This window comes from Triturus cristatus, chromosome 7 (genome assembly GCF_964204655.1).
Source record: "Triturus cristatus chromosome 7, aTriCri1.1, whole genome shotgun sequence".
Taxonomy (NCBI): Eukaryota; Metazoa; Chordata; class Amphibia; order Caudata; family Salamandridae; genus Triturus; species Triturus cristatus.
In genome coordinates this window covers 738,031,110-738,043,339 of record NC_140590.1, presented here as the reverse complement: position 1 = coordinate 738,043,339, position 12,230 = coordinate 738,031,110, and the positions used below count along the sequence as shown (strand labels likewise).

The following is a 12,230-nucleotide window of genomic DNA, read 5'->3' as shown; positions in this document are numbered from 1 at the left end:
CAATACAAAACCACACAACAAGACAACCTTCCCTAGCAGGTTCATAGACTCATACACCTTCATCAACTGGCTACACGACTAACCTGAAGATGTTCTGCAACTCTGGTTCCAACATTTATACTACAGATCCAACAGTAACACCATGCATCAACTCAACATCCTTCCCCATCATCGATACAAATAGGGATGCCATTCTAAAAAAAGACATTCGACCCTTTGTGAGCGCAACAAAATTACACAATCAACTCAAACATCTTCACAAGCACACATGGTAAAATCTGCTACCCCGTCAAACTAATGGGCGCCACCAAAGGTTTTCCAACTAGTTACCCAATAGATCTAAATAACCTTACCTCAGTTGATGATAATGGCTAGGCCATCTTTCCAAAGATATTTACAGTACAGATCCTAGCAGGTATTTCACTAATACAGTGGTCTTAACTAAACCAGTACTACCAGCAATACAATTAAGCTAAAGACATTCACTATCCCGATAGACGTACCAGGAGCCAATACTAAAACGGAAACCACCAGCCACACAAGGACACAACAACCTTCATCATCACTGATCCCACCAGCAATAGCATCTGTTCAAAGAACTTCTCTACATCAACATAGTGCTATTCATCCAACAGCCATTACTAACACTGATTCCAACACGTATGCCATTCGCCAATAGACTTCCACCAACACACATACGAAAAGCTATGCTATTGATCGAAAGATCCTAATAGCCACTGATTTTAATTGCACCGCCAATACTAATTATTTCTGGCTCATGATTTGACTTTCATAAATTCAGAGTTTCAAACAACAGAAAACGCACAACAACCAGGTTGAAGAAAGAAATCTTTAATAATCATATTAATAGTAATAATCATAATAATAATAACAATAAGTAAGAATAATTAATAATACTGGTAATTGTAATCACACGATAGAAGCATACTGATTGGAAAAAGGTGTTGAAGGGCGGAGGAGCCGAGATTGGGCTCCAGGATAGAGTAGGGTAGGGGCAGGAACTGCATGAGGTGTAAAATGGTAAGCAAAGAGAAGAGGGCATGATAAGGAAAAAGGGAACTGGTGGAAGGGGGCTATGTACACTGGGAATAGAAAAGGAGAAGTTTATTTAGTTCTTTATTATTTAGCACTGAGTATAAAGTGGGAATTTCAGTTGATGAAACAATGGAGCCATGGCTGAGAGATATTGACTGGCACATATAGATATTTTATATAATATATATTATATACATCCCACTCCCGCCAACCCTCCCACCTCCCACACCACAACAGACACCAGGTCCAGCATTATTACCAGACATTCATCAATTCCAACTTTTTTCACCCAGACCACCTGCCACATCCTGTTCAAGATTTGCTGTAGAGAATTAATGAGATTTCAGGAGAGTGGGAAGAGTGTTTGTGTTCTTAAAGTGCTGTGGAAAATATTGTTCTTGGCTCATATATATATATATCTATATATATACACACACATATATATTTAAAAAGGATCCTCAAGCCCTTTGGAAGAAAAGCTGCTGCAATGAAAACTTCTGCTGAGATATCTCTCCGTATCACCTGAAGACAGCGAGTTCTCTCCTCTCTTCGTCCTCGCTAATGAGTGCCTCCGGGCCGTGGGATAGCGAATGCACGCAACATGGAAGAAACTTGTGGGCCATTGGAGTTTGCCGGGGGGAAATGTTTGTCCCCTACTCAGCTGCAGAGAGGGTCTGGCAGAAACTGCAACAGTGGCATGCATAGTGAATTCGTAATGATACCCACGGGTCTGATCTGGGCACCTTGGTGGAGCTCTCTGGCACATTGCGGGTGCATGACTGAGCACCCTCTGCTAGGACGACAGCACGGTAAGGAGCACACGCTGGTATATAATGGGACATGACAGAGTTCCTGCTGGCATGATGCGAGTACAGTACAGAGCTCCCACTGGCATGGAAGGGTGCATGGCATCTGGACCACACCTTACCAGAAGAGCACCCTTCATCTCCTAGGACGAGGTCTGCTGCAGTGTGTATGCTCCATGCTTTCTTTCCTGAGGTGACTTCTTTGACTGCACAGACTGGAAGACAGAAGCCCGAGAGGATTTGCATGTGGGCACGTGCTGGGTTGTTTGTGGAGGGAGAGGGGGTGCCCCCACCCACGTGGCTGCTGGGTATAGACAAAGGAATGTCTCTGCTTGCTGCTGAGCTCAAAAGCTGACCGCCCCTCTGTAACTCGCATCCCAGCAGTGCCTCCAATATGCCTTGATCTCTTTTGCTGAGAGAATATGTTTTTCATTTTTCCGGATGTCTCTCTGTTGCTGATTTGTTGTATTGAGTTTTTAAAGTCCTGTTTGTCTTTTCTGGCCCAAGAAGATAACCTCAGAAGTTTTTCACTACAATACAAAACAAACACAAAGAAAGAAGCAAATCCTTTCACAGTTTTCAGCATTGCAACTATCAAGACAATTCATTAAAACACCACGTTAATTTAACATTTCTTTAAAAAGAACTCCCAGACGGGCACACAGTGCGATTCCACAGCTAAATCCAAGATCCATACCTGCTGTCAGTGGACCTAAAAGTCAGTATACTTGACATCAGCCATGCCTACGGGTTCAAAATTCAGTGTCTGATCTGGAGCCATCATTCTAGAGCCATCATTCTCCAGGAGGGAAGGCGACCTTTGATGTTTATTAACCGGAGAAACTGCTCACTGCATCCTCCCTGTGCTCTGAATTACCGGTGGAGGCAACCTGGGGCTGACTTCCAAGTCTCTCATGGATTCCACCCTATGCTCACTGAAATTACGCCTAATGTTGTGCTCACTGTCACATTTTCTGAGTGTGCTCTGGTGATAGACCTGGTCCAAATGATTCACAATACGTATTCCTACCCATACCTAGAACCCCAGTCCAAACATTTGTCAGGAATGCCCTGAATAGTGGGAGAAAGCATGTTGTGTCCTGTTGGTTGCATGTGTGCTACATTGAAATAGGCTAAAATCTAAAATATCAGATTGGTGCCCAAGTCCCAGTCCATTGACTAGAGCAGAGAACTCCAGAGCACGGTGAGTTATTTACTTCCACTCGTAACTGGTGCTGGGCGCAGCTTCGCAGGCGGAGGAGAGTTCGAGGATGCTGTATGCCAAGGAGGATGATTCTGTGACTCAAACGCAACTCGCCTGGTTAAAGCCGAGAGCGGTAATTGCACAGCAGAAACTCTGAGATCATGGCTGATAAATTAATTACTGTAATAACTGGTACTTATGTAGCACTTTCCTGCGCCTAAGATTTGTAAGTGCTGTAATAACAGATATTACCTTCAGGTGAGACTTGATCACAGCTGCATTTGTACTCTCTGTGTCAGACTCCTTCCCTGCTTTGCCTTCAGTATCAGGTGAGACCTGTGCTTCTGCCTTACACACTCCAGAAAAGAGTTGTATCCTGATCAGACCGTGCCTTTCTCAGCATAAAACTCTTTATTTCACTCTGGGAGAAGAATGTGGGTGATAACGTGTCCATATAGGCCACAGCGAGGTCCCGCTTCCATGCACAGGCATCTCATAGGGTGGCTAGAGCAGTAAATAGTTATTTCCCAAAGTGACTAAAGCAACTTTAGACCCCTGCAGAATTCTGTACACTGAATGTGATCAAAGCAGCTGAATCAGTCAGGGTCGTCTTCTATGTGAGTTCTGATCTTTACATCAATATTAAGTTACTTGTCCATAATACGCGATCTCACTAAAATATGCCACATCAAAACAGATCCATACGAGGTCTCTTCTCAATTCTAAGCTGCCAGAGTAGCAGGAGCTTTTGCTGAAAAAAGCATTCATATCTAGTATGTAGCGCCTAGAAGACGTAATTATTGCAGCAGAGAGCTGCTGGAGAGGTTGTCCAGTGGCTAAATTGGGACTTCTTAACAGGTAGACATAAGCTCAACTTTTGTGTTCTCCTCCTGACCAATATTGTGAGAGCCTTGAAAACCCCTACATCACCCTCTACTTTGGTTTGTTTAGCTATAAAAATTAAGAGTGCATAGAAACGGACTGGAAAACAGCTTTTTGCACATTATTTAAGAAGATAGCGTTTACTTTAGCCTTGAATGCCCCGAAGAGGTGACGTACTTCAGGGTGTTGCCAAATACAAGCCTCCTCGCTAGCAACACATGTGGAGGCCAGAACAGTGACTAGAAGCACAGATTCTGGAGCAGTTAGCCTAACCCATTTTAACGGGGAGATCTTTCCACTAATTGAACTGTCAGCCAACATATGGTGACACTTCATTTTACCATTTTAAGTAAGGGACTTTTACTCCAATAAGATTGGGGCTCCTGGCTCAGAAACCATGACTAGGGAACGTCACTTCGATGGCTTGGGTGCCACCACTGGCACCTAATAACTTGCATATGGAACAGGATACGTTAGCGCCCACCTCTTGGGGTGATGGTCGCCACAGTCCTGGGGGGCATATCATCAAGGACCGGCAATAATTATCGCTAAGCGCACTTAGCGCTAGGATAATTATTGCCGGGTAACGTGGAATTTTATCGCTGAGATAGCGTGCTATTAGCAACGCTTATCTCAAAAGTGATAAAATTCCAAGCCCTAACAGCCAAATGTGAGATTATCACTGGAAATCCAGCGATAATCTCACAAAGTTTGGCGATAGCTCGATGATAGGGCAAGGCAGACTCAGCCATGATATCCACCTTACATAGGATATCATGGCTAAGTCAGTCTTGAAGCAGGGGTAAGGAAAGTAGCGATTACAGAGGTTATCGCTACTTTTCTTGCCGCTATGCTTCTTAGCGTGAGGCTTGATAATAGGAGAAATGTCGGTTAACGACATTTCTCCCATTATTCTGGGGAGGAACGCCCACTTTGCATCTCATTAGAGATGCAAAGCTGGGCGTTAAGGGAAAGGGCGAAGAAGCATGGATTCACGCGTTAGCGTGTCCTTGCTAATAGGGCGTTAAAATTATCGCCGCTTTTCGTCCGAAAACGGACGCAAAAGCGGCGATAATTTTTTAACGCCTCGTTGATGATATGCCCCTGGGTTTGTTGTACCATGTGTTTGGACAAGCAAAAATAATTGAACATCACACAAGCTTTATTCACTTGAAATTGTTTTAGTTCATATGCTAATAAAGTCAGCTCTGGGCAGGCTCGTGGGACTCTTTTACCTAGAGGGCTGCACAAAGTTTATCAGAAGGGTGCTAGCAGTTCCAAATATTCTGAAAGTTACTCCTTCCTGCCTCCATTCCAGAAGGCCTGCATTCATTGGTCGCTACTGGGACCCTGCCTCTCATCCCGCTCGATACGCTAATATAAACTGTCAAATTTACATGTGAAAAGAAACCCCATTATCACAATCATCAAACGTGTTTTCTTTCATAAAATACAATTCTAAGAGTTAGTCTTCAGTTTGAAAACACTTTCTAAGCATAAGAGATCTCATCCACGCACAAATACGTTGTAAAAGTTTAGATGCTAAAAAATACACTTAAGACTAAAACAGCTTCTAGTTTCTATCAATATGAACAAAATTCACATCACATATTTTCTACAAAGTTGTGTTTGTTATAAAATAGGCCCACGATGTACAATAAACTTCTAGGAACATTTTACAGGTAAAAATCCACACTACGCAGATACGTCTACAAAGACCATAAATTACCAAATTCCTCATTAATGCTGCATGGAGTTATGGCCCTCCATTGGGCACCCCAGCAGTTGTCTAATTTCAGTCCCAGCTTAAGGTGTCTCCACACCTCGGATTTCATAACCCTCTTATAAACCCCCTTATGAAAGGCGTTCACACTGATGCGGACAAACCGAACTAAGGATGAACGGTAAAGGGAGACTTGAGCGGAGGCAGTCAATGGGTTTAAGACTTTTGTTGACATTGCAGGTATAAGCAAGTCTCCATACCAAATTTAATGGGGCAGTCACAAGACTTGTAATGCCACCAAGTGGAGTGACACCTGCTTGTGCCATCAGGCTGGGAGAAGGGTCTCAACTTGAAGTGTAGTGAACCCTAATAACGGGTGTAACTCATCTGTACTATTTGCTGTTGTATTAGGCATGTATATATCCATATCTCTCTCTATATAGAGAGATATGGATATATATATCTTCCCTTCCCCAGTGACAGTTTTGCAGGGTGCACGTTGGATGGGAGCCAGCTTGAACCTTACACTTTATCAATGACTGCTAAGGAAAAACTGGAAAATATGTAGTGTGACAATTCTCCTGTGCTTCAGTCCCACGTCTGCCCCTCTCACTCGACCAGTTATCTGGCAATGAATGCACCTTTTTTCGGTCACCTTAACACAACGAGGGTGCTGGGTACCCAGAGTGGTGGCCATCGATATTAGGGTCCTCAATCTGAGCATGGCCACTAACAGTTGCGCACAACACCCCACCTGCCCATGAACAGTTAGAACTAGACTTCCACCCTACTTCCAGCAAGCCCACCACTCCACCGGGTGCTTCTGAGAAAAGTAAGTGTCAACCATACAGCACGTGACCTACCCCTGAGCATGCTCGGTCTCAATCACACCCAAATATCTTCTTCTGGGCATGCTCTGTACCAGCAACCAAAACCCACCCTGCATATTTTTCTTTAACAATAAACTTTACAAAAGTACACACACACATTTTACAGAGGAAGGAATGTACACCAGAAACGCAAAGAGACAAAGAGGTGAAGGAGGTGACCAGGCTTGAGGTAAAAGGTCAGTAGTGTGGCAGGGGCCAGCCGCTGGCCTCAGAACCTGTCCTCTGCACTTTATCTCCCCCTGCAGTCCTGTCTGGGCCTTTTGCTCTGACATTTTTTGTGTTTTGTTTAGGAAGTGATGGTTTAAAGGTCTGTTGCTAGTAGGGGGTGAATCGACTGTATGTCCCTCGGTATAGGCTAGCCTGCAACATCAAAGATGAAAAACAAAGAAAACAGCCCATCAGTAACGTGTAGCCTGTGGTTTGCTCAAAGAAAAAGGAAATTCAACTGGAATATGCCTGTTCTCTTCCCTTCCTCAAGGAACTCACAGTGGAATGGTGTGGTCCACTTCGTTCTACAGGGGGAACCGATAAACATGTGGACACATTGCCCCACTGTATGATGGGTATGCAGATTTCCCCGAATCACAGCCCTACCCCTGAACTACCCTCACTATATTGTCCCCTTCCCTCCTGTTGTGAATTTATCTAGTTGGGTGGAGTTCATTACAGGCTTTAAGTTGCCTCAAGAATCAGGCATGGAAAGGGGACTTGTCTAGACCACTCTACACACAAATTGGAACCTGTCGTGGGGGATCAGAATGCAGGTGAAAGATGAAGGAACAGCTAGAGAGCGGTAGGGAAGTCGAGTGATTTAGGTAGCCACTGCACGTGCAATAATCGGCAAATGTCTTTCTCAGAGGAAAGAATGCTTAGAAATGGAAGAGGAAGAAACTGTGGCCCAGATTCACAAAGACCTTGCTTAGGGTTTGCTTTTTTAATGCAAACCAGACACAAAGTATTGTGTTGCTATTTACAATCCAACACAAATTGCGATTTGCGTTGGATTGTAACAAAAAGTAACATGAAGGTGCGAAATGCTCTGCCTTTTGTTACTTTGAGTTAAGGGGTGTTCCATGGTGGTGCATGAGCATTCCCATGCAACCACCCATGGGTTTTGAAGCAAATCCCTGTATACAAAGAATTGAAGACAGGGATTAGCACCAAACACCTGCAACTCTGTGATGCAGGCGTAAATGAGGAGAAATGTTTTCGTTTTTCTCTTTTACATGAGTTCTGCATTCTTCAACACATATACATAGAGAGAAATAGTTTAAAGCATAGATTTTGTACATAAAGGAATCCCCTTCTGTACAAAAACGAAGTGGTTTCTTACCTATAGGAGTAGTTTTGCAACTTAAAAAGAATTTTCTGGACTCATATGCTGTGAATTATTCTGCCATCTAGTGGTTGGATCCGGAATTCTCCTTTATGCTAGTCCTTTTTCTTTTTTCTCTTTTTTAGGTCTCGCCTGACCCAGCGCATGCGCTGATCTGGTGAGACTTATTGAGAGGGCTCCAAAAAGTGCTACCAGGCCAGCCTAGAGCTACAGTGCATGTGCGCGAGCGCGCGTGCGCCCCGCTTTACCGCAATTACTTTCACTTTCGCGGCCGCAGGGCCGCTTTGATGTTTGATCGTGATCGTGATCACTTTCATTTTCGCGGCCGCAGGGCCGCTTTGCATAGCCAATAGGTCTCGCTTTTGGAACCTTATAAGTATTTAGTTATGCAACTGTTGCATGGCTAAACACTTATAAGGTCCCAAAGGCGAGACCTATTGGCTATGCCAATGCTTGTTTGTTGTTGTTGGGCATTCAATGTCCCACCATTTGGTGCCTAATCCAGTTGCTCCTGACGTAATACACCCTTCCCCAGAAACTCTGAAGCATGGTCGCTATCTTCAGATTGGTTTTGTTTGGTCAAATAAGCTTCAGGTTATTTTTTTCACCTCTGCTCCCTCATTTATTCGGGATGCGAGTGGGTCACAGGTGATTCCAGAAAATTCTTCAAGCTGTAAAACTACTCCTACAGGTAAAAAAGTATTTTGTTTTGCAGCATGAATCTTTTCGGGATTGACAGACTGTGCATTGATTTTGTAGTGCTCATTTGTTTTTATACTTGTGGAGGCTTGGTTGGAGATGAGTTTGTGCTTGTGAATCAATGTTTTAGTACTCTCTGTCCTACTTGTGCTTCCTTGTGCATCTGTATGTCGATGCAGTAGTGCTTTGTGAACGTGTGCACTGAGGAACAAGTGGCTACCATGCATATGTCATGCAACAGAATATTTGCCAGGAAGGCTATTGTAGCTCCTTTCTTACGTGGAGATTGCTCTTGGTTTGATCAGTAGTTGAATGTCAGCTGTTGTGTGCCTCATCTGGATTGTTTGAGTAATCCTCCTTGCGATGGTGTTTTAGTAACTGGTTTTGTTTTGTTATCGTCTACAAAAGACACAAAGAGTTGTTTTCCTTTCCTTACTGACCTTGTTTTCTCCATATAGTACATTAGAGCTCTTCTTGTGTCAAGTGTATATAGTGCTCTTTCCGCTTGAGTCTTTGGCTGCTAGAAAAAATTAGGCATTTGGATTGTCGGGTTGATGTGAAAGTGGGATAAACCTTTGGTAGGAAATGTGGGTTGGTCCTCATAACTATATTGTCCTTGTGTATTTGTATGTATTGTTCTTGGATGGTGAGTGCTTATAACTCACTAACTCTTCGGAGAGATGTCATTGTGATGAATAAGGCAGTTTTAACTATGACTAATTTCAAAGAGGCCTTGTGTTCAAACGGTTTTCTCATGCGTTGGGTTAACACTACATTTAAGTTCAGTACTTGGTGGGGCTATTCTTTTTGCTCCTTCTAGAAATCTTTTGATTATAGGAGTTGTGAAGAAACTTCTTCCTATGTGACCCCTTGTGTAGGTCACTACTGCTGCCAAATGTACCTTTGAAGATGCATGTATTAACTTACGGTCTAGTAGGTGAGTCGGGTATCATAACTGGAGTGCCTTTTGTATCGTCTTGTAAGAGGCCAGATTTGTGGTACCACCGTGAATATGTTTCCCATTTGGCTGTGTAGCATTTCCTTGTTGTTGGTCTTTTTGATTCTCTGAAGACCGCCATTGTCCTTTATGGAAGTCCTAGATGTCCAATCACTATGGCGGTTGTATGATGAAACAACGACCGCCGTAACAACAGTCTTTACGACACCTTAACAACGAATTAGTGTTAGCCACGAATGTTTTAACAACAACTATTTTTTACAACAAATATACCTTTGCCACGAATGCCTTTATCACAATACTACAAAAATATATCTATTTTACAGGTAAGTATAGACCCTCATATATATTTATGTGATGGGTTTGTATCTACCTGTAAAATACTTACATTTTCTTGGTAAACAAATTGTTGTAAAACCATGCGTTGCAAAGACGTTGTCATTATTCAGCCTTCATTGTAAAGGCATCTTGTTGTTCAGCCGTCGTTGTAAAGGCTGTTTCCCATCTATGACCTCAGGAGCCAGGCTGTCTGCATTCGTTGATTACTAGTGATAACAATGGGATCGGAGGAAAAGCATAAGGAAAAATTTCCGACCAGTCTATCAACAAAGCACTCCCCAGGGAGTGATGGTGTGTTTGTTTGGATGCGTAGGATTGGCATTTTTCACTTCCTGGTGTTGGGAAACGGTCTATTTCTGGTGTTCCCCGTTATATGAAGATATTTTTGAGTACTGTTTGATTCAGTTCCCACTCCTGATAGATGGCTGCTTGTCCGCCTCTACTTTGTCTTTCCCTGGAAGATGAATTTCTCTAGATTTCTTGTGCTAGTTTTGAGAGTGTAAAAGGATTGTGTTCTCCCCTGCTTGTTGAGATAAATCATAGTTGCTGTATTGTCCATTTTAATAAGAAATGATTTTCCTCAAACAGTTTCTGGAAGGCTTTTAAGGCTAGGAATACTCTCTTTTGCTCTAGTACCTATATGTGTTGTACTGCTTCCTGAACTACCCAGTTTTCTCTGACTTTGAATCTTTCCATAAGAGCTCCGATCCCATATGTGAAGGAAACGTGGTAGTGGTTATTGCTGGAGTTGGAGACAGGAAGGACATTCCAGCTGTTATATTTGTTCTGTTCCACCATGCTATCTCCTCCTGTACTCCTTGTGTGACAACCACTAGATCTTCACAACTCCCTGTGGCTTGTGACCATTAACTTTGGACCCATTCCTGAATTAGTCTCAGATTTAGCCATGAATATGGTATCAGAGGTATGCAGGAGGCAATTTTTCCCAGCATCTTCCCCACAGTCCTTACTGTCAGAGATTGACCCTCCTGATATTGGTGCGTTAAATGCAACAACCATAGTATTCTCTTTACGCAAGAGTATGCTTTCCTTTCTGTTGAGTTGATCCTTGCGCCCAGGAAGAGCTTTACCTTTTCTGGTTCTGGTGAAGATTTTTCTTGGTTTATGGAAAACCCCAGTTTATGGAGTGTTGATACGACTGTATTTATGTTGTTTTTGCACTTGTGTAGTGAGTTTGCATTTATCAGCAAGTCATCTAGGTAAGGATATACATGTATCCCTTGCATCCTCAGATGTGCCGCAACTGCTGCTAAGCACTTTGTAAACACTCCGGGTGCTGATTTTACTCTGAATGCCAGCACTTTGAATTCATAGTGTATTTTGTCTATGACAAAAAATAAGAATTTTATGTGTTTGTGATTCATTGGGATTTGTAGATATGAATCTTTCAGATCTATTATCGCCATATAGTCTCCCTGCTCCAGCTGTGGAATGACATCCTGAAGCATTGTCACTTTGAACTTTTGTGTCTTTATGAACTTGTTTAAACAACGAAGACTCAGTACAGGTCTTAGAAATCCATCTTGCTATGGTTTCAGAAAATATGCTGAACAGTTTCCCTAGTTGAACTCCTTTGTGGGCACTTGTTATTTTGCCTTCTTTTGTAGCAATTCTTTTACCTCTTGTAGTAGTCGTGTTTTTTCCTGTCTTCTGTGGACCGCTCTCCTTGGTCCCTTCGCTGGTGGGCGCTTGACCAGTTCTATACAATAGCTGTGTTTGATAATATTGAGTATCCATTTGTCTGAGGTGATATTCCTCCACGCTTGGAAGAAGTCCCCTATCCTACCCCCTACTGGTGTTGTGTGTAGAAGGGGATTTTTGTCTTTTGAGTCACTTATTAGTTGGTGGAGCCGCTCCTCTTTGTGGCTGTGATCTGCCCCTTGCTCATCCCCAAAAGGGTTGATGCAGTGGTGTCTGCTACTGCCACTGTTCAGTAGGTATTTGCGTCTACCTTACACCTTCAAAACTCTGGTGTGTGGTGGTACCTTGAAAGCTTCCTCTATCTACTGGTCTCCTTGTAGGTGTGGTTCCCGTCTTTATATTTCCCCTAAACTGCAGGACTCCCATCGATTTGGCTGTATCAATGTCTTTTTTAAGGTGCTGCAGGTTTTCATTAACTGCACTGCCAAAAAGCTGTTCTTCATTTAATGGGGTGTTAATGATGTTTGCTTGGACCTTATTTTTGAAGCCCGACATCCTTAGCCTGGCATGTCTTCTAAGGGAAGTCCCCGCTATTATCTGTCTACTTGCAGTATCTGCAGCATCTGGTGCAGATTTTAAGCAGGTGTTGGCAATAATCCCTTCCTCTGCAAGGGA

At 43.1% G+C, this 12,230-nt stretch overlaps 1 protein-coding gene across 7 annotated transcripts in view; it reads right to left on the bottom strand.

Moving 5' to 3' along the window:
- Nucleotides 1-836: 836 nt before the first annotated feature.
- The window catches only part of RBFOX3 (RNA binding fox-1 homolog 3), a 2,040,484-nt gene continuing 2,029,090 nt past the window's right edge, over nt 837-12,230 (bottom strand). For 3 of the 7 annotated variants that reach the window (XM_085617452.1, XM_085617447.1, XM_085617451.1), the window contains one exon: nt 2,409-6,921. In XM_085617452.1, coding sequence (XP_085473578.1) covers nt 6,877-6,921 — 45 coding nt within the window. In that variant the 3' untranslated portion in view covers nt 2,409-6,876. The other 4 variants (XM_085617453.1, XM_085617448.1, XM_085617449.1 and 1 more) reach the window with 2 other exon arrangements.